Source organism: Equus caballus, chromosome 1 (assembly GCF_041296265.1).
Source record: "Equus caballus isolate H_3958 breed thoroughbred chromosome 1, TB-T2T, whole genome shotgun sequence".
Lineage (NCBI taxonomy): Eukaryota > Metazoa > Chordata > Mammalia > Perissodactyla > Equidae > Equus > Equus caballus.
The window spans coordinates 9,324,180-9,346,667 of NC_091684.1; the positions used below are offsets into that span (position 1 = coordinate 9,324,180).

General features: G+C 48.0%; 1 protein-coding gene and 1 long non-coding RNA gene across 2 annotated transcripts; one reads left to right on the forward strand and one right to left on the reverse strand.

Moving 5' to 3' along the window:
• Positions 1-1,757: 1,757 nt before the first annotated feature.
• Positions 1,758-7,972, reverse strand: LOC138925454 (uncharacterized). The gene is made up of 3 exons (XR_011441659.1): positions 7,909-7,972; positions 6,646-6,693; positions 1,758-3,081 (listed from the first exon to the last, which is right to left on the reverse strand). It is a non-coding gene; the product is annotated as an uncharacterized lncRNA (long non-coding RNA).
• NKX1-2 (NK1 homeobox 2) lies at positions 5,334-10,124 on the forward strand. The gene is made up of 2 exons (XM_023637550.2): positions 5,334-5,598; positions 7,178-10,124. The coding sequence occupies exons 1-2, from the start codon at positions 5,385-5,387 to the stop codon at positions 7,867-7,869; spliced, it is 906 nt and encodes a 301-aa protein (XP_023493318.1). The 5' UTR covers positions 5,334-5,384; the 3' UTR covers positions 7,870-10,124.
• Positions 10,125-22,488: the final 12,364 nt, after the last annotated feature.

Genomic DNA, 22,488 nt, shown 5'->3' on the forward strand with positions numbered 1-22,488 from the left:
GCTAAGGCATTTAGTCTTCACCCCGTGACCACAGTAGCCATGGAAATGCTGTGAACAGTGAATCAGGTGAGGCCACTTGGCATGTACACAGCTGAGGTGGCCAACTCAACCCACAGACCTCTTTCTGATGGCCTGTTTTTCAAAATTTTGAATTGCTGGCCAGCATTTAAAACTTTGGAGATGCCACATGAGAATCCAGATTTCCAGTTTCTTTTGGGCAATATGGAGACCTGGCAGCACTGATCAGGGTTCCCACAGGGTCACCATCCACGAGTGGAACAGCAGCGTCGCCTTTCCATAGACCCCAACACTCCAGCCTCTAGGCTCCTTGCCCAGCTGGCTTTGCTCTTGTGGCCACAGCCTTGCCCTTGGAGAGCTGGAGTTTGCACACGCATGTGAGGCGAAGGGCCTGTGGACGTGGCAAAGCTGGCGGCAAGGAGAGCAGGGAAAAGAGGATGAACTTCGGGCACCGATGTGGAGAACAGAAGGGCTTTCCCTCTGCCTTGCAGAGACCACCTAAGAATGACAGATCATACTGGTCTCCATTCAGCTGGGAAGCAGGTGCTTCATCTACTTGCGAAGTCCTACCTTGCTTGCTTGTCTTTATTCCGTGCACGCCTCCTTTGGCATGGTATTAACAGGACGCGCGAGGCTCATGGTCAGAAAGAGCCTAGACCGCATTTGTTTCCCTGTTCCTTCTTGCCCTGTCTTTCACCAGTTCTCTCCTATGTCCTCAGCTTGTCACGTGGCATTCCCCACCCCACCCCCCCCCCGCCCCCGTTCTCTTTCTTCCAATTACATGTCTCTACTTTTCCAGAGCAATTTGGCTTGCCTGGCAATTCCCTGCTCTTGAGCTCCTCCTAGGAATATCTTAAAACGTTAGAAAACATTGAATGTAAGAGCTTCCAAGACTGGATCCCCAAACCTGCACCACAGTATTCTCCCAGGCAGAGCTTGGGCTCATTTATTTTCTTGGAGGTCCTCTTACATATCCCAGCTATGTGCCCAACTTTGAAGGAAAGCCATGCAATAAATGTCTGCAATTGGATTCCACCCTGGGGCAGCAAGGTGACTTCCTTGATAAGAACCTTACTGAACCGGGCTCTGAAACCTCACTACCTGGGTTCAAATCTCAGCTCCATCACTTCGTAGCCCTGGGGTTGTGGGCAAGTGACTGAAGTTCTCTCAATTCGGTTTTCTCAACTGCTAAGTGGGGATAATAGTGCCTACTTCATGGGGTCATGGGAACAGTTGAATGAAATAACCCAAAATAAGCAAAAAGCTTAGCCAAGTGCCCGATCCAGAGCAAGTGCCCAAGAAAGAATAGCTAATATTGTTAATACTAATTGTCATTATGGAGGGAGGGTGCTTAACACGCACTGTGCTTACCAATATAACCCCTATCGCTTTATCACTTTCTTTGATGCTTCCTTGATGTTTCTAAGATAAGGAAGCTAATTGTTTTTTTAACCTGTTGATTTCCAAGAAGAAACACTGATTTCTTAAAGCAAAATATGTCGAGTAAACATTTTGATTTTGGTTGCAGTCTGGGGATGGGTGGGAAGGCTCCGCTCTTGAGCTCTTACAAATCAGGCTCCGAGGTGGGTTTTGATAGGAGTGCTTGCTCCGCTTGGCAGCCTGAGTTCAAAGCCCTGGTGGGAAATGGTAGATACTGGCCTTTAACTGTAGATAAACTCTCGGCAACAAGGGGCACAGAGTCAGGCAAACATTTAATGACTGATCTGCGGCTTTCAGGAGTTCAGGAGTCTTCTTTTCAAATCCAGCACATTCCCCCTCTCATTTTGAAGAGCGATTTCAGCTGAAGGAGCACATCTTGGAGAAAGCTGGCTGAGGTCATGGGTTGCCCTCATGGCTGGCTGTCCCTGCAGATGCCTTCTCCCCGTTTGTCACCACGCTGTGCTTTATGAAGCTGTCTCTTTGGCACATAAGCCCTACCCCGTGGGCTGCCCCAAACCACAGGGTTTTACCTAGAGAATTTAAGTGCTATTTTATTTCATGAACATAAGATTTTTATCCAAGGTACTTTATTTAATGCGGCTCATTATACTGCTCTCTTTCTGCGTAAACTGCAAATTCTTTCCACTGTTAACACTGCTCATGGCTCGGGCAGCAGCTCCTCAAGGCTGTGCTGGAATTATAGGCCACTTTGTCTATGGAATAGCTCGAGAAGCTTGGCATCATTGATTTGCATCAGTGCCTCCGGAATAGCCTTTGCCTTCTCCTTAAAGATACTATCTAAACTGTGAAATTCATTAAATAGCCCCAGAAATGGATCAGGTTATTTAACACAACATCCCTAATGGTGCAATATCTCAGCTGTCTGCGCTGATAGTGAACATTGTCTTGGACGGTGTTATCAGCCCAGGACACCCGCTATGAATATTGATCCCGAGCTTGTTACAGCCGTCGCTTGCCATCGGGACAGGTCAGGGTTGGAACCCACCTAGCATCAAAGCAATTTAAAGACTGCACTCAGGCGGAATTTTAATGTCCACGCTGAAAAAACAAATCAACTCCACGCACTGAGGGAAAGTGGCTTGCTGGGTATGGATATATTTATTATATAGGAATACCTTGGGCATAAACACCTGTGTGAGGACGTTAGCGTGTCAACGCATGGCCAAACTGTACCTACAGGAGGTCTCACTGCCTCCTCGTCATTTATGAAGCAGGTGGCCAGAAAAACAATTGCCCAAGGGCCCCCCACCCCTCACCAAATTGAAGAATTTAGCCTGTTCTTTGGTTGAGGGGTTTCTCCTTAAGTTGGGTGAGTAAGAGGGCGCATTTCCTATTCCCTCAATGTTGGTGGGAGACACTGCAGTGTTTCTTCTGTGTCATCTGTTTCCAGAAGTCAACCAACATAACTTGTGGTGCACTGAACACACATATCAGAAATACAGAGAAAATAAAGGGCAAGAAAAATAAAAGATAACTTTAAGAAGGAGTTCTTAAAGATTGACAGTCTTAAAGCACATGGCCTCGATGTGTGATGTGTTCTTGACCTTCCAACTTCTTGCTTCTCCCTTTTCTGCTCCTTTTCTATATTTAACACCTGTGGACCTCAAAAGAAAGATGATTCATGTCATTTAAACAAAAATTTTTGAGGCAATTTATAAAGTGAAATGAAAACGCCCCAGGCTGGGGCTGCCCCGGGCCCCTGCACCTTCCCTGTCTCTCTGGGTGGGGGCAGAGGGTGCCCTCTGGAATGCCAGCCCTCCTTCCTGTGAAAACGGCTTCAAGGTTTCTTACAGGAGAACAGAGAAGAAGAGGGATGTGGGAAGCCACAAATGCCATCTGGAGCTCCCTTAAGGGGATCCTACCCGGGAGAAGCTGAATATGAAAAACATGAACGTGGGGAGAAAAAAGTAAAAGGGGGCTGGTATCAATATGGGGAGGGGGAGAAAGAAAAGAAAGATAAAAAAAAAATCAGTGGGAAAGTTGTCAAAACAGAAAACAGAGTACCCTATCTGCCTGTATTGGGGAGGGTCAGTGATTTGCAATCGGCTTCCTGGGTGTCACTGTTGCTGCCAGGGCCACCTTGTCTTTGGTTTTCACAGGCTCATTCCCTCTGGTGGGAGGCAGCCTGGCGGGCTTGGGCAGGGCACTTCCTTTCCTGATCTCCTTTAAAAGCACAGTCCATCCTCGCTTTTGAACTGGATCCGGCTTGAATTTCCACAGGGCTTTAAAGTCCGCAGGGAATACAGTGGCCGCCTCTGGGAGGGGCCACGAGGTTTGAATGAGAAAAGCTACAAGGAGCTGCACGGTAAGGCCTACCCTTCAGTTAACAGATGGGATTAGCCGCCCCTCGCACTGTAATGAGGTTTCTCCTCCTCTTCCCACCCCTACCTTCTCGAACAATATTAATTGCCAAGTCATTGTTTGGAAACCCCATGGGGCAGGGAAGAAAGGACCAGCAGAGTCAGAAGTGGTTCTGGGCCAAGGGGTAAGGGAAGCATCAGAATTTGCCGCTGGGATAAAGGCTTACTGCTCACAGACTGCACCCGAAGTGACAGGAGGAAAAAGGAATGTTAAGATGGGCGTGGCTGGGGGAAGCTTCCCCAAGGACTGGGGTTCGCCATTCCACGGACTGGATGGGACAGACGGGGGCCATTTCAATCGTTTCCATTCTCTGAGCTTAAATGCAAACCAGATAAGCATCTTTTAACCTTTTTCTTCTTGGGGCTGGAAGGGGATGGGGATCAAAGATGTAACCTGGTTCCCAGAGACCCAATGTCTGTTACAAAGGATCGAAGTGGTGACTGTGCCGAAGGTCTGAAGGGCATCAAGCGTTGTGCTTGGCAGCCGCCCTCACCTGGCTCACCTGCTCTCACCAGGGCATCTCACCTGGCTCTGAGCCCGCAACCCGCCAATATTTCCAAAGCGGCGGGCACCTTGGTGGGGACTCAGACATCTCTCCAAAACTCCCGCTGCTTTATGACCCGGCCCACTCAGAGTGGAAGGGAAAGCCTGGACACGGCAGGGTCTTCGTCCTCCATTTCTGAGACAGCGGGATGGGTACTGGAAAGGGTACTGATCCAGGAGTAGCCCTGGGTTTGAATCTAGACTCCGTCATCAACCAAACAGTGACCCTGGGCAACCACTTCTCATCTTTGAACCTCAATTTCCGCATCTATAAGACGGGGATAACAGTCTTGCCAGGCCACGCCCACCTCACAGGGATGCTCAGAGAATCAAACGAGATGGTGAAAGCCCAAGGGCTTTGTAAACTAAACTGAGGACACGAGAGCTTTTAAATCCGAGGTGACCGGGACTGAGGCTATCGCTCTGAATCACTATCGGGGCAGGAGATGTGCTGAGCGTTGCCTTGAAGTAATCAGTGCTGGCCTCAGTTGCATCCCCAGTTCAAGGGCGGTGCACAGGGGAATGGGCGCAAACCCAAGCCCAAGTCAGTGTGTGTGTGTGTGTATGTGTGTTGGGGGGTCTCCCGAATGAAGTGTTCGGCCCTCCCTCTCTCCCTAGTGCACACCCGGAGTCCCCGCGGTTGGGCGGAGGCGCGCGGAGCCAGCAGCGCTGTCTGGGCGCGCGCGCGCGCACGAGTCTCACTGAGGCGCCCCCTCTCCGAGGCGAGCGGCCCCAGCGCAGCGCGGGGCAGTCTCCGGGCTGCTGCGAGCGCGTCGTGCACGTGGCGGGGGCCTGGGCCGCGCAAGTGCCAATCCGCGTGCAGTCCCCCGCCCCCGCACATCTCTCCCCGCCCCTCCTCCACATCCCCCTCCCCAGCTTCACTTGGCCGCCCCGACCCTCCTACCGCCTGGAGAGCTGCGGCCGAGCCACTGCCGAAGGCAAACCCGAGCGCGGCCATCCCGGACCCCGCGCCGCCGGCCTCTGGCCCGCGGACGGCGGGCATGCTGGCATGGCAGGACGGCGGGGCCAAAGCGGCTCCTTCCCACCACAAGATCTCCTTCTCGGTCCTGGACATCCTGGACCCGCAGAAATTCACCCGCGCTGCGCTCCCGGCCGTGCGCCCTGCTCCCCGGGAAGCCAAGAAAAGTTTGGCAGAGGCCGAAGCGGGGAAGGACGCCAGCCCGGGGGACCAGGCCTGGCAGCGGGAGACCCCTGGTAAGGATGCGAGGAGGCCTCCGGCCCCGTGAACCCCCAGCTCTGATGACGCGAAGGAAAGGTGTGTGTGGGGGGGACAGCCAGGGACTCGGTAAGTGGCCCTTAGTGGCGCCTTGCCCAAAGGGAGAAGGCGCACAGGACGAGGTGAGAAGTGAAGCCCCTGTCTTGGAATTGGATTGAGGCAGAAAGGAGGCCCCCAGCATTCCAGGCCAGGGATTTGCCACCGAAGCCCCATCCCTGCTCACCCGCCGAGCGAGTAAGCACCACAGCTCTGATTTGCTCGCAGTGAAAACTAACACCCAATGCCCACCTTGCCCAGTCTCATTCATTTATCGGGTATTTCATGCGCCTGCCATGTGCCAGGACCTGGGCTAGAGACTTGTAAAAGTCATGGAAAACTTCAGAACCTGCGAGGTAGACAGCATCATTAACTGCGCCCCCATTTTACGGATGAGGGAGCTGAGGTTAAATCGTGGGTAGCGAGGTCAGGTTTACGCACCTAGTGCCCCACTTCCAACCATCTAGTAGTGTGAGACTCCGCTGCCACACGCTCACGCTCCCCAGACCCAATGGGGTGGAGTAATGGGATGTTTTTGGTCCTTTCTCCTCGAAACTCCTTTTGACTTACTGCTAACTCTGGCGGACACCTGATGAAGGGTCCAGGAAAGTTTGTGTCTTGAAAGAAGGACAAAAGACAGCAGGACCCGTACTGAGTGGGGCGTGGGCACTAGATTCCCTGGAAGGACGCCGAGAGTCAGAGGCGCAAGTCCGGGAGAGGCTGGCTGCCATGCAGCCCCCTGCTTCCCCTCCCCAAGTTTGGCGGTGATTGTCTGGGGCTCCGGGCGCCTCTGGCGGCTGCGCTCGGGCCCAGGCGGTTCGCCTGGTAATTGTTCGGATCGCCCCTCGGAGGGGCCGCGCTCCCCTCCCCCCACCCTATGATCGATATTCTATTACTGGCGCCTGCATATCTCCTGCCCGCAGCTTGCAGGTACCGACTTCAAAACCCCTTTCCCTGTCTGATCCTAATATTGTTCGATTAAAACTTACCTTTAATAGATGACATCTATCGATCCGGCCCCGCACAAATCTGAAACTCTATTAACACGGCAGGAGAGAGAAGATGGGAAAAAGGGAATTTCACTTTAAAAGGGGGGGAGCGTAATAACTTCTTTTTTAATTGCTAGGAGTCCCAGACCAAAATAGGCTTCTAGGGACTGGGGAGACACAGCCCAAAACGCACTTGACGTCTGGAAGTCTTAATATACAATGACCCTAGCCCCTCCATAAGGTTGTCCAATAAGGTCATTATTTTTCTTAACGCGGGGTGTCATTCATTCAAAATACACTTAGACGCCTGCTAGGTGGCAGATGCGTAAAGGGCAAGAGGGCACTGCACCCCTACACCCAAATTCCTGGGAAGCGCTTTCAAGGATGTGCGGTCGAGGGTAGGGGGAGCACAATGCTGGAAGAGGAGCAGAGCTGGGGGCGAGTTGCGCGCTCTGGGGAGGACAAGGAGGTCTGGAGACCTGCATCGGTCGGGTGGTTCGGGGCTTCTGGTCACCGCCCCCTTCTCCCCTAGATGCTGCTGCGTCCCCCCTGGAGGGCTCGGAGGCAGAGGAGGCGGAGGAGGAGGAGGAGGAGGCGGAGGACGCGGGGCGGCGGCGGCGGCGGGAGAGGGCTGCGTGCCTGCAGACAGGCTTGGCGCGCTCCCCCGAAGCCCCGGCAGCGGCGTTGGCGGCGGGGGAGCATGGTGCGGGAGGCCTCGCTGGCTCCCCGGGCTCGCCCGGCTCCCCGCGGCCCCGGCGCCGGCGTGCGGAGCCCAGCTGCGCCAAGCCGCGGCGTGCGCGCACCGCCTTCACCTACGAGCAGCTGGTGGCCCTGGAGAACAAGTTCCGGGCCACGCGCTACCTGTCGGTGTGCGAGCGCCTGAACCTCGCGCTGTCGCTCAGCCTCACTGAGACGCAGGTCAAAATTTGGTTCCAGAACCGCAGGACCAAGTGGAAGAAGCAGAACCCCGGCGCCGACGGGGCGGCGCCGGCAGGGGGCGGCGCGCCCCAACCCGGGGTGGCGGCGGGGTCGGGCGCCGGGGGCAGCCCTGGTCCGCCGGGCCCCGGCGCTGTGCCCTTCCAGACTTTCCCCTCCTACTCCGGGGCCAACGTCCTCTTCCCAGCCGCCGCCTCCTTCCCACTGACGGCCGCCGCCGCCGGGGGCCCCTTTGCGCCCTTCCTCGGGCCCTCCTACCTGACCCCTTTCTACGCCCCGCACCTGTGAACCCGAAGCCTCCCTGGGTCCCGTTTCATCGCGACTCACGCATGATTGCTGTCGTCGTGAGGTCCCCACTCCACCGAGGGGCGCCCACGCGCAGGGTCCGCCCCCTCCTGGTGCGCGGGTGTCTGCGCGCCCCTGCCCCTCCAGCTGCCGGGAGGCGCCGCCAGAGGGCAGGGAGAAGCTGCCTGCCGACTCCCAGCCGCGCTCCTTCCCGCCGCGCCGACCCCCTAAATCCACGCGGTCCACAAAGCGGGTCAAGGATCTGTCATCTTTCAAAGTGTCCTGAGATGGAGGCTGTCCTCAAATCTTCCCGTTTCTGGACCTTGCTTCTCACTTTCGGGCAGACTGACTTCTGTTCAAGGGCTTTTGTTGAGGGTCTGCGTGTTCCGCGCGGGGCTAACAAAGCTGCGAGGACGGAGAAGCCAGGGACCCCAGGCCCGTGCCGCTCTGCTCACACCTAGTATGGAATCTTCAAAGGTTTTCGCTCACTGGGAGGGTAAGGAGCTTTCCCTTTTCATAGCTGATTGTTTCCCTTTTCATACTTGATTACTGGCCCAAACCCAGCTATCCCTCCCAAATACTGAACAAAGCTGGAGAGGGCTGGGTCCACGAGCACACACTGCCGCTGTGAAATGGACTATTTTTTAAATGCATAAAACTCTGCATTTTTAGATGTTCATTTAAGATTCGGACTTGAGCTGAATTTGTTCCAAAAAGGCTCTCCATAGGCTATTCCTGAGAGAATGGTACCTTATTTTCTAAGAAGACCAGAAGTTTGTGCTAGGAAATGTAACTGCTCTGTAGCCAGACTTACCTGCTGGAGTAGACACAGTTCTGCTGCGCTGCGAGTTTTCAGAGCATCTTTGACAAGCCACCGCCATGGCCCCAAATGCATTGAAAAATGATAATGAAGGGACCAGTGGCTCAACTGAAATCTTCAAGTCTATGCATGAGACTGCCCATTTTGATTTGCAGTATTTGATACTTTAAAACTTCCGTCCCAGCCCTTCCTAGGCTGCAAATAGTGCACAAAGCTGGGGGAGAGTTAGCGCCTGCAGCACACATTGCCGTCATGAATTGGGCTGTTTTAAGATTCTGGCTTGAAAGCAATTCTTCTTCCAAACAGACTCCGTGATGGCGTGATGAACAAGCAAAAAGTTGTAACAGGCTGTGAAATAAATACTTTGAGTGTAAAGAGCTACCGTGGAAGCAAAAAGCACATTCATGGTGAATTCAACTGCAGGAACGTGATATGTGGGCATGCATTCTCACTGCTACTTTATCTCCCTTAAAAATTAGTTCTTCTGCAAAGTTCTCTTGCCAGCTTTGGTTGGAATACTCTTCCCTTAGTTGTCTATGTAGTATGGTTTGTAAGCCCATATGTCAGAAACCCAGATGTCCCCGACTAGGTCATGTATGTTTCGTTCTCACCTTTCTTTGATTACCTGAGGCCTGCTGATATCTATATGGGTACCATATTCCTTGCTATTTCTTGATAGCCTATGCCATTAATAATTGTATTTAATGATCAATGGCTTTATATAAAGGAAAAGCACACTGGTATTATGAACACATGATATTATTATAATCTTGAAATATTTAGATCTATTACTATCAGGAATGAAAGAAAATATCCTCCCTTTCTCCCAAATTAAATGGAGACTTCATATTCATGTGGCTCTCACAAGATCTGAGAACATGTATTATTTGTATTATTTACTAAACTCTTTGTCTTCTATTCTAAAGAAGAAAAGTGTCCCCAAACAACACACTGTAACTTTCTAAAAGACAATTGATGCCAGATGAGATTAAAAATGCCGTTAAAAATCTAGTAGAGAATATTGTTTTATTCACTTTACATGTTGCTAAACACCCCCTCTGTAACCATTTGTTGGTTTCTCAAAAGCAACACATTCCCTGTGTTGTGAACAGACAATTCAAGGGCACAGAGGCAAGATCTGTAACAAAGAAGCTGAATTTCTGTAAGATGTGGGAAACATTTCATTCCTCTCTGGTACCCGAATCACAGAAGACTCCAGTTGAAGAGAGGGACAAGGCAGGGAGGCGGGAGGCTATTGCGTCTGTGGACCAGCATGGAGGGCTGTCGTTCCCAACTTTTCTCATTTCTACAAATTGTAACACAGCTCAAAGTGGGTGACTTTGGACTTCTGCTGCTTTAAAAGGCCCAGTGGCTTTCCAACCAAATCCTTAGACTCAATCTATTGATGTGTTTGTCTAATAAATTCGTTTTGTAATGATTTCTCGTTTAATTAATTCTTGTTCTCCATTAGCAAAGCTTTTAACTAATTTTATAATTATCAGAATTTGTATGTATCCACTTCCCCTGCCAGCTTGCATTCACAAACAGAGGGTATTTCAACCCTAACAGGACTTTCTTATGCCGTCCTTTTCAGACTCTTGCTGGATATGCACATACTGGCTACACCTGCAGGCAGGATATACAAACACACATTTAGGGCCATTTTCATACCAAAAGCAAAGTGTCTATACAGAATTTTTATCAGTGGCTACCAGTTAAATCAATACATACCTACCAGATTTCTAGGACATTAACTTCCTAGTACTTAGCAAGTTCTTAATACCCCATAAAAAGCCTGGTAGATAACTTTTCAGATTTGGGCCGTCTACCGGTCACAGATTTCTGATGTTAGAAATGACCATTTTAAGGGCCGGCCCTGTGGCTGAATGATTAAGTTCATGTGCTCCGCTGTGGCAGCCCAGGGTTTCACCGGTTCGGATCCTGGGCACAGACATGGCACCGCTCGGCAGGCCACGCTGAGGCGGCATCCCACACGCCACAACTAGAAGGACCTGCAACTAAGATATACAACTATATACCAGGGAGGATTTGGGGAGACACAGCAGGAAAGAAAAAAAAGATTGGCAACAGTTGTTAGCTCAGGTGCCAATCTTTAAAAAAAAAAAAGAAAAAAAGAAATGACCATTTTAGACCCTCCCTTGAAGTTATGTAGCCAAGGAGCCTTATATTTAAGAGGGTGACTGGAGAGCATTTCTTACGTTGAGAGACCCTCATCCATTTTATGGGCACAGATCAACGTACAGTAGTATTTGTCTTATTAGAAATAACTTGCAAGAACATTTTAACTAGCTTTTAAAATTCTGAGTAGGCTGACAAGCAATTCTTCAATAAATGCTAAGTACACTTAAAGACGTAAGTTCACCTTAAGGTCAGTTGAAGGGAAGCATCTAAGTGTCTAAGAAGTGGGAGGACACAGTTTCCAGGAAGGAGAAACAGAAAGTGCACCCATGCCCCCTCCAGTGGGAGGAAAACAGAAGGCGCTGGGCTGTGGAGAGAGAGGGGGAGGGAGGGCCAGCTCCAGACACCCAGTAGGGTCTCTCTGCTGGGTATCAGCCAGAGAAAGCCACACTTGTCACACCCAACCCTTCGTGGTTTCCTGGGGCTGTGGTCTTCAGGACTACAGGTGAGGCATCTGGCCTCTGAGTAGCTGGGTTCAAAGCCACTTCGACCCCTCAGTCAATGTGTGACCTTGGCAAGTTCCCCACGTTTTGGGGCCTAAGTTTGCTCTCCATAGTGCCTAGCTCAGAGCACTAAAGAGAGGACCACGCGACCAGGCGAGAGGTTATGTAGCGAGTGCTCAGTTTAGTGGCTGGCACAATGAAGACAGTTATTCCTGTTGAAGCTGGAAAGAATGTTAAAGATGCTGCACCGAGCTCAAAGTGGGTGACTTTGTACACAATTTTTACTGCAGTATAGTAGACATGCAGAAAACTGAATATATTGGTTGTGTACAGCTTGGTGCATTTCACACACAGAACACCTTAGAACCAGCACCCAGATCAAGAGACAGAACTCCCTTGTGTCCCCTTCCGATAATTACCTCCCCGAGGGTCATCACTATCCTGACTTATAACAGCAGGGATGAGTTGTGACTGTGTTTTCCTTTTAATCATAAAAATTTTGAAATCTTTTGTGTCCGGCCTTCTTTGCTCAACATTATTTATGAGTTTCATCCATGTTTTCTGTGTAGTTGTAGATTAGTCATTCTTATTGCTGTTGGCATATTATTGTAGACACGCACCACAACTTATTTATCCATTCTGCTATTGATGGGTAATCAAATACTTTCAGGTCATTTTGATTAAACAGTCTTATACATATCTTTTGGTAAATTTATCTTCTTATTTCCATTGGTAATATATCTAGGAGTGGGGTTACTGGTATGCATATGTTTACCTTTAGTAGAAATGGCCAGGTTCCAGTGAGGTTGTAGCAATTTACATTCCCATCTGCAAAGGACGAAAGTTCCAGGGGTTCCACATCCTTCCAGTGCTCAGGATTGACCACCTTTTCTATTCCAATGACTCTGGAAGGTATGCAGTAGTATCACATTGTGGTTTTAATTTTCATTTCCTGGTAAGTAGTGATGTTGACAACTTCTCCATATGCCGGTTGGTCATTTGGGTATCTGTTTTGGTGAAGTGCCTGGTCAGATCTTCTGCTCACTGCTTGACCCCCTCATTTACTGGTAGAATAAACTGAGCCTTAGAGAGGAGGTGACTTGCCCAAGGTCATCCACGTTACCTAAGAAACTGAGGCTCTGTGAGGTTATGTGACTTGCCCCAGGTCACGCAGCTACTAAGAAAAGGGTAGAGCCTGAAACCTGGGCCTAATAACTCCGGGGTGATTTAAATTGTACATGGGGCTGCCAATCATATAAAACATTTTGTGAAAAATATTTTTAAACAATCTGTGAGCTGTCTGGGCATTCTGTAGGTACAGGTAAAGTGTCAGTACCGGAAAGAAAGGTGTTCCCTCGCTCCTGCTTTCTCCCTCCCTCCCTCCTTCCTTCCTGCCGCAAACACGTATTGATCACCCATTCTGTGCCAACGACTGTTTTGGGTGATGGGAATTTATTTAGGCAAATGGGGTTCCAGGCACAGGGATGATTAATCTCTATTCCCTTCCTTTCCTGTGACCAGGGTGGTTTGTGGAGTCAAAAGAGAACGGCCCTTTATTTCCTCTCTCCCCCATTTACTAGCTCTGCAATCTGGGGCTAGTTTACTAAATTTTCTAAGCCCCGGAGAGGCACATAGTATGCTCTCAGTAACCTTTAACGTCCCTCCTGCCAATTTATAAACTCGCGTATTTAGGTAACCGTGGGGTTTGGAACTGGGTCCCCAAGTGTGGACTGCATTTTAATAAACCGCTCTCCCAGGCGGCTGCTGATCCTGCTGGGGTCCTCATCTGCAAGCTCCCTGCCCCCGCTGAGAACACTGGGGCAGGAGATGCCAGTCCACACGAAAGAGCTGAGTGGACAATCTTGTGAAATTACTTATTTAAAAAAATCGATTCCCTTCTCGTGGCCATTTTCTTTCTCGTGTAGTTAATACATTTCCAAAAGGGGCCAATGTTCTCTTTGCTTCTAAATAACATGCAGATCCTGAGGTAGAAGGTGCTGGATCTGGGGGAAATTTAGACACCACTTTCACAAGTCCATACTCATGAAGTCTAAAATTACCACAAATGTGCAGGAAGGTTTTAAAATAACTGTGTAAAGGAGAGATTATTCCCTTTTCGAAAGTTCTGTTCTTTCACTAATGCATTTTTTCTAAGGGTTCTGGTTTTGCATAGGGGCTTTTTCGGGTACCTCATCGTGGCTGACTAAATCACTCTGAGTTCAGGAATTCAGGATACTTAATCCCTACAAATATCTCTGTAGGGGGAATAAAACTAACCAAAGCTTCTTTAATCTTAAAAAACCCCACTTAGGGGCTGGCCCCGTGGCCGAGTGATTAAGTTCGCGCACTCCGCTGCAGGCGGCCCAGTGTTTCGTTGGTTCGAATCCTGGGCACGGACATGGCACTGCTCATCAAACCACGCTGAGGCAGCGTCCCACATGCCACAACTAGAAGGACCCACAACGAAGAACATACAACTATGTACCGGGGGGCTTTGGGGAGAAAAAGGAAAAAATAAAATCTTTAAAAAAAAAAAAAAACCCACTTATCTCCAAGCAAGATTTTGGTGGAATCTTTTTAAAGACTTCAAAATTCAAGCTGGTCTCTAATTGAAATTAGCTTTCTTCCATATACATCAATTCAGTAATGGGTGAATGACAGCAAATAGCAACTCTGCTGGAGGAAATCCAAAGACGATGTGTCTTGTGTGATAAATTCACAGGCTGACTTAATAAAAATACCCAACATGGAATCACATTTCTAAATCTTTCAAAACACTGTTTGTTTCAAATGGTGGAAAAATTTACATGACATAAAATGTACCATTTCAACCATTGTAAGTGTTTGATTTAGTGGCATTAAATATATTCACAATGTTGTGCAACCATCACCTCTATCTAGTTCCAGAAATTTTTCATCACCCGGAGCAGAAACCCAGTACCCGTTGAGTAGTTACTACCCAGGCTTCCCATGCCCGCTCCCTCCAGCCCCTGGCAGCCTTTAATCTGCTTTTTCTGTGCATTTGCCTACTCTGGATATTTCATATAAATGGGATCGTATAACATGTGGCTTTTTGTACCCAGGTTCTTTCACTTGGCGTAATGTTTTCAAGGTTCATCCATGTTGGAGCCCGTGTTATACTTCATTGCTTTTAATGGCTGAATGATTTTCCACTGTGTGGATAGACCACATTTTGTTTATCCATTCATCTCTTGATGGACATTGGGGTTCTTTCTACCTTTTGGCTATTGTGACTAGTGCTGCTGTGACATTCATGTGCTAGTTTTTGTTTGAATGCCTGTCTTCAATTATTTTGGATCTATAACTAGGAGTGGAATTGCTGGGTCATATGCTAATTTTATGTTTAACTTGAGGAGCCACCAAACTATTTTCCACCACTGCTGTGTAATTTTACATTTCCACCAGCAATGTCTGAGGGTTCCAATTTCTCCACATCCTTAACAACACTTATTATTATTATTAAAATTAAAACCATCCTAGTAGGTGTGAAGTAGTATCTTATTGTGGCGTGCAACAGAAAGACCCTAGCTGGGCATGGAGAGAGGAGCTCAGGTGAGTGAAAGACAGGTGTGCCGTTGGCGCAGTGGAGTGTAGAAAATGCCATGACCTTCTCAGCCATTTCTGTACAAAGAAACACTTTCTTTAGCACTGACATCATTTGGAATTCAGGCTGGAAAAAAATATGCTAATAATTTTGCCTTTGCCCTCTTGGTTCTACACAGACTTGGTCTGTGTTTTAGAAAGGTCTTGCCAGGCTTTCATAACTCCCAGACAGTGGGAAAACATTCCTAACAAAGAAGTTAATGGTAGCACCAAGATACGTTCAAGAACCAGCGTTACTTGTTTTCCTGAGGTGAATCATAACTGCATTTTCCCCCTTAATAAGTTGTTAGCTTCCATCATGGCTTTCTAAAATAAGCAGAGTAGAACTGCTTTCAATGATTTAGAGAAATCTATGCCTTCCCGGCAGCAAGATTCCATCTATTTATGGAGCATAAACCCATGTCATTTGATCTGCCGGCTGGTTTCTAATTTTTCTTTTAACCTAGAAGGCAAAAATACTATGCGTGAACAACAACTTCACAGCTGGACAGACATAGGATGTTTTGTCCTCTTTCTCTCTTTCTTTGGAAGCGTAAATATTTAGCAGCCACACCTGCAGAAGCTGGACGCAGACACACACTTGCAGAAGCCTGCAAGCACCTTGATGCAGGGACATATTTTTAAAGCTGTGTCAGAGCCCACACTAGGACTCTTGGCTTGCTGTGTGTCAGGCCCTGTGTCCCCAGGGGTGCAATGGTGAGCTGGACAGACCCAAACCCTGCCCTCTAGTCCCTCCACGTATCTAGGCCAGGGGGCCTTTCAGCCCTTCAGATCTCATACCTTTCAGAATAAAAAATGAGGAGGCTGCATCCCCAGTATAGATGTTTGTTTAAATTGTCTACGTATACTACAGTGCTAACAGATTATTTACTTTGCAAAATAAAAATGTATATTTAAAAGGATAAGATTATAAAACATAAATAGAATTTCTAACATTTTCTTCCTGCACATTACTATTTCGTCTTACACCTCCTTCCCATTTTTTGGAGCTTGGTGTCCTGGCAGACAGGATGATTCCTGACACATTGCTTTTCTGCCCGGGAGCCCAGAACCCTCTGCGATGAGGCCTCACCATGTCACCTAGCACCTCCTGCACTTTGTATTGTGTCATTGTCTACTTGCTTCATGGGGAGAGGCTCTCTCTCTGCCCCTGGTAATTCATCCATGTACTTTGTGGGTCTTTTATCTCCCACATCAGAATATGTTGGTATTCAATCAAATGTTGTTAAATGATTGAAATATGTTTTTGCTTTTGGGTTAGCCTAATTTTGCTTTATTCTTTGGTGTTTAGGGGTAGTTCTATTTTTCCACAACTTTTTCAGAAGTTTGGATAACAAACTTTACTGAATTTGAAATGATTGGAAAGGAACTGTCATATTAATAAAGAAGTTGTTGATAACTTTTGCATAGCCATAGAAGTAACGTTTCTATTTCCAGTCATCAGAGGTGGATAAAATCAATGAAAATCAACTATTTAGAAAAATGACCATGCGCTTGGATGTCATAGCAATGGAAAATCACTGAAAGTTTTTTAACTACTCTCAATGTCTGCACTAGCCCGTTGCAGAGGCTGGTACCACCCCATGGAGCACACATCGAGGAGCCTGCTTGACTGTCCGAGCCCCGGCTTTAGCTGTCTTAGCCTTGACACTGGAAATGTAGGCCCGTCCTTTGACTCAGCAATCCCGCCTCTAGGACTTTATCCTAGAGATATACCTTCATGAAATGTCAGAGATGAGGTGATCTGTAGTGACACTGTTTACAACAGTGAGAGATTGGAAATAATCCAAGGGTCCAGCAATATGGGGCTATTAATGCAGCTATAAACAAAAGAATGAGGGCAATCTCTCCAATCGACACGGAGAGAGCACCAGGACACATTAAGAAGCACGGTACAAAGAGCGCAAATAACCTGCTATCTCGGGTGTTATAAAGTGGAGAAAATAATGACATGTATTGGTATTTGCTTCTATTTGCATGAAGAGTGATCAGAAGGATAAACAAGAAGCTCAGATAAAGGGCTGGACGGGGCTGGGGCAGGAGGAAGACTTCTCAGGGCGACTTTTTAATTTGTGTTGGTTTGTAAATGAAGCAAATGTATTAACTATTTACAAAACAAAAAGAAGTGATTGGGAGAGAAAATGTCAGAGAGGAAAGTAGTTCTATAGAGTTATCAAAAAAAAAAAAGAAAGGAAAAAAGAGCTAGATACTTGCTATAATGTGAAGGCTTTCAAAGTTGCTTCTAGTATCAACCGTGGAAAGTTAAGGAGAGAATTGAACCTGTCTTTCGACAGTCTGCCCGGTGAAGCATGGGGTTACCTCCCTGGATTTATCTCAGCTTCCTTTAGAAAATTAACAGACATGGGAAGCGGTTACCAAAGCTTGTCTAATGATCAGAAGAAGGCCAGCTCAGAGTGAAGCTCCTAACGTGTAACCTGGCCCACCGGGGCTTCCCAAACTCCATTTTACAGGATGGGTGAGTGAGCGGGTCTTGGGTCACCCAGCTAAGGAGCGGTAGAGTTGGCATTGAATTCTAGATTGTCTGACTCCAAAGCCTGCATCTTAGCCAGTATCGGCTGGGATGCTAGGTGCTCTGGAGCCGGCTAACAGGTTTGTTAGAGCATTGTGTCAGACTCACTCCTCCGCAGGCGGGAGCTACAATTTCTTCAGTCCCCTCATTCTCTCAGAGCTCAGCCAGGGGCTTTGTGAGTTAGGAGGCACTGCATACATAGTTCAAAATTAAATTAAAAATGGGGAGACTAGTGTAGCGGAGATCTTCTGGTGCTTGAATCTATATCCAAACTAATGCAGACGTCAGAAAACAAAAGTAAATTAGTTCAATGAGTGGAATAAGTTAAACTTGAGGTGGCAGGGAAGAATATAATTTCTCACCCCTAATTTAAGGGTTTAATCCATCTTCATCACTAAACTCCTTCGAGGGGAGAATCCAAATCAGAAGAAATGAGAAGGACCATGTGCCATTATTAACGATGTGACAGCCACAAATGCACAGCCTACTAGTTACTCGAATATCAGGCTGGCAGCGCTGTCTGTCACTCAACTTTCTAAAATGATGAGCCCTCTTGGCAAAATTCTGAGCAGAACACACTTACTGTCTTCAATAAAGATGAAATGATTTATAATACCATGTTATAATATATTTATTTAATAGCATTTAACGGAAATTTCAAAAATCTTAAAACTACCTTTAAGTCAACAATATCAAGAGAAAAGTTGGAATTGTTTTTAATTAATAAGTTATTTAAAAAAAATTTTTTTTTACTGTAGTCCAACTGAAATGAGTCAGAATTAAAGCTCTCCAGAGAAAAGTTATAAAAGTTATCCCAAGTTTTGGCACTCAGAGTTAGCCTTCATAGAATCAATAAAAAAAATCATTGCAAAATACACTGAGGTTTTTAGTACCTGAATAGATAAGGATGTAAATATTTAACTAGTACTTGAGGTTTCTCATATTTTATTTTCTAATTAAGGAGCGATGCAAATATTTTCCAAATAAATGCTACTGCTAACTCACTACTTAAACTTTTGCCAGAAAATTTCACTTTTACCTTTTTTGTTGCTAGTTGAAATTCTTTTTTCTGATTAAGTGTCTGAAGCATGGAACATGATGGTGTGGAACACCTGGCTTCTTGGCTGCCCCATTGTCTATTTCGTAACACTGGCTGGGGCCCTTTGCCTTGGAATCTTGGATGTCTCTGTCTTTAAAAGTGTAAGATTAGGTCTTTAAAGCTCTTCAGCTCTAAAATCTATTCTGCACTTACAGCTCTAGTTCATATGTTCAAAATAACATATTCATTATCTTTCAGTATTGAGAATTAGCTGACTTTTCGGGTCCACGAGCCAAATCTCTCTTTGAATATTTGCCATCGAGCTGAATTACACCTTCACCTTAGAGCTGGCCTGGTGCGTAGTGGTTGGGTTTGCGTCCTCTGCTTCAGCGGCCTGGGGTTCGTGGGTTTGGATCTTGGGCGGACCTGCACACTGCTTCTTGGGCCATGCTGTGGTGGCATCCCACATTCAAAAACAGAGGAAGGTTGGCACAGATATTGGCTAAGCAACAATCTTCCTCAAGCAAAAAGAGGAAGATTGGCAACAGATGTTAGCTCAGGGCCAGTCTTCCTCACCAAAAAAAACCCTGAAAAACAAATGAGAAAACCCACTTTCACCTCTAGCTCTTGGAGCCAAATTGGCCTGGTTTGCCTCCATCTCTCTTCTGGTATTTTCTGCTCTCTTTTTCTACTCAGCTTTCCAGGCACACAATGTCCTCCACCTACAGTCGACAACTCCCAAGAACCTCCCCTTCTGGACCCAGCTCTGTTCCAGATCTCATCCCCCATGCTAAGAATTGGTCTATCCCCTTCCGTCTAGCACATAACTTTATAAACTTACTAGGACTTTAAGGAGCATGGAAACGGGTTCTGGGAGGCTGTAAAAATCCTGCAAGACAGGATTTACCTTCAAGAACTTAGAGTCTGGTTGGGAAGATAAGACTTAGATAGACCCGGAGATGTGGAGTAAGTTAGTCAATGGCCACAGGCAGTACTGTGACAAGTGGACAGGCAGAGCTAAGGGAGAGGGGGACGTGGGGAGTCAGGGAAGGTGTGTGGGGGGGGAACAGGAGCTGCAGCTGGAGTTCTTGGGCGGAGTTCAGCTATGAGGGAGAGAAAGCAAGTACTCTTGGCAGGCACATCCTCGTATGAGAGTCAATATTTTCACTGCAAAATTTCTGAATCTCTGCCCATCGTCTCCATTTCAGACTTCAATTCAGAACTTCTACCAGCTTCCCCTCTCCTACGCTCATCACCACTTTGCTTCACTCACTCCTGCCAGATCCCTGCCATTCTGGACTTTAAAGAGGTTTACTCTCCTCCAGATATAAACGCCCTCCCCGGCTCAGGGCAGTGGCCCCAGGAGGAAAGAGTTATGTATGTCACCGAGTCTTTTGTTGGAAGACATCTTTTTAGAGTGATCATAATCTGGAGCAAAAAAAAAAACTTCTCCTGCTGGATAAAAATCACCAAACACTTATTTTCTGAGTCTCTTTACCAGACTTTCTCCTTGGCTGTCAGCTTGGATTTTCCTTTTTAATCACTGCAAACCAAGGATATGTAGGCTATACTGATAATGAGTTGGACACTGTGGGAAGAAATGAAAAGCAAGAGGCTTGTGTAACCCATAACTTGTTTTTCTGGTCCTGGAATAATTGAGAGTTGACTGTATAAGGAAATTAAGAATTCTTTCCTTTTTTATGTAGTTGCAGCTTTTTTAGATGATCACAGTTGCAAGATTTCAGTTCATACCCATTGAAGGAGCATTTCCTGAACTCCTCCCTCCTTAGTAAAGAGACCCACATGCTCTTGCCTGGTGTGAAACCCCTTGTAGTGTCAGGCACGTGGGCACACAAGGGACATTTGTCGAACGTATGAATGAAATTAATTTAGGTGTTGGATATCTGCTACAGAGTCAGTCTTTATATCTTCCAGTTTTATGGTTCTCGTATGGTTAATTACTTGAATCTATGAATGGTTTTAGAGGATCAAAAATCTTTCTAATGTATGCTCTGTCCTTACATCTTTCCAGACTGAACAAATAAAATGCATACAATAGAACAGCTCTGTTTCTTGGTTGAAAACAAGCTGCTTTCAAGTCCAGGTCTCCAAGGCCACATTAAGCTGAAAAACAGCTGCTAATAGAGAAACCATAAAATATTATCATGCTCTCTGTACCTATTGTGTTTTTCTGATAAGAGAGAAGAGATAAAACCTAGACATTCTCAGCAGTTTCTCGAATATGAGAATTTTTTTCATTAAAGAGCACGTTATCTGTGAGTCCAAAGGGACTGCAAAATATTGTGATGTTTCACTCGGATTTTGGGTGTCATGTTCCCCTTCACGAACTCAGAAGCACCTGCTCCTACTTGTCAAGGCATACCGGGGATTCCTGGGCTCAGTCAGAGTTCCAAGAGCTGGGCTGGGCCCCACACACCTGCCCAGGTTGGTAGAGCAGGACGTTGGAGAAATCTTCTTCTCTGATCCCTTGGGCAGAACGACCCAGCTTCCAAGAAATTAATCACTCTGTATCAGGGGTGTGGAGGGCCAGCAAAAAAATAAAAGGCAAAGTCCTACTCTGCATGAGAGGGCACGGCCACAACCGTCCGAGTGAGTGGCCTTGGTCTAGGGCAGATGCAATCAAGGAGGACTGAATCCCTTTTGGCGTCTTGCTCCGGACAGACACCTGCAGACATGGGCTCTGCTGTTCACAGCTCTGCCTCTGCGCCCACCCCATTTTCCAGGCACTGCCATATAGCTTTCTACTTAGCTAAGACTTATCTTAGCTGGCTATGTGTGTTGAATGTCTGCCATTTGCCCTCCCACAGAATCTGCTCTCCCGCCTTCCCCACCCTGGCTGTGTCCCAGGAGGCTGACTTGCAGGGGCTGCCTTAAATGGCTCCCTAGGTCTCTGGGTTCCTAGTGGGTTGGGCTTATTGGAGAACTCTGGCAGGAGATGAGAGGTCAGAATGCTTACCACCCCGCTTCCTCCCTGTGAGCTCTCTCATGACCATGGCCCAGGCACGTGGCTTCTCCCTTCTTTCTCACTCTAGGTTCAGGAAACCACTCCCTTTAGGCCTAGGATTGACAATGGCTCTCCCTGGTGCACTAGCCGCGGGTTACTTCTCCACCCCTTGTGGTTTATCTGTCCACACTTAAGCAATTCCTTTAAACAAATACACCTCAAATTTCCAGACTTGTGCTGGCTGGGCCCTTGACCACCACAGGTGACCTGCAGTCCTCTGTCCCTGCAGCTCTGCGACTGCTGTCAGAGCAGGGTGGTGGTACACAGGGCTGGGCTGCTCCTCACCCTGGGATAACCCCCCGTAAGTCTCTTCCCCTCTCCCAGGCTCTGTTTCCTAGTATACAACAAAAATGGTGTAGACTAAATCATGCCCCAGTCCCTTCCAATTCGAACAGGAGGTTATCCCGGACCATCATTTTGAGTTTTGAGTTTTATGTCGGGTTGCGGAGGGCGCCGTAGACAAACTTCACTGAGTGCGTTGCAGTTGTGTAAGTATCCATCAGCACCACGAGGACGTGGGCAGCGCGTTTTCCAGCTGCAGTGAGGACGTCTGGGGGTGGACTCAGAAGTGCCACAGCGTTGCTGCACACCAGGGTTCAGGGGCGTGGGGCCCGGAGCTGCGTCTGGGGCGAGGCTGGGTCGGCGCCCACGTACGGCTCTGCGAGGCCAGGGGCGGGGAGCACTGCAGGGGAGCGCTGGGTTGGATGTCGAGCCCGCTGTCCGGGGGGGCCCAGGAAACGCCGCGAGCCCAAGGGGGCCCAATCGACGTTTCATCCCTTCGGGTCTCGTTTTCTTGTCAGTAAAGGGAGGGCAGTGAGCGACCGAGGGAAAGGCACTGGCCAGGTGGGCGCCCGAGCGCAGGGCCCGGGCGGCGGCCCCCAGCAGCCCCGCCCAGCAGGCGCCAGCGCGGCTCGAACTCTGGGCCCTGGCGGGGTCCGCTAC

Bases quoted from the DNA above. Each gene is read 5' to 3' on its own strand.
- NKX1-2 (XM_023637550.2), top strand. From the start codon at position 5,385: ATGCTGGCATGGCAGGACGGCGGGGCCAAAGCGGCTCCTTCCCACCAC. The intron at 5,599-7,177 runs GTAAGGATGCGA...CTTCTCCCCTAG, and splicing joins CTGGCAGCGGGAGACCCCTG to ATGCTGCTGCGTCCCCCCTG.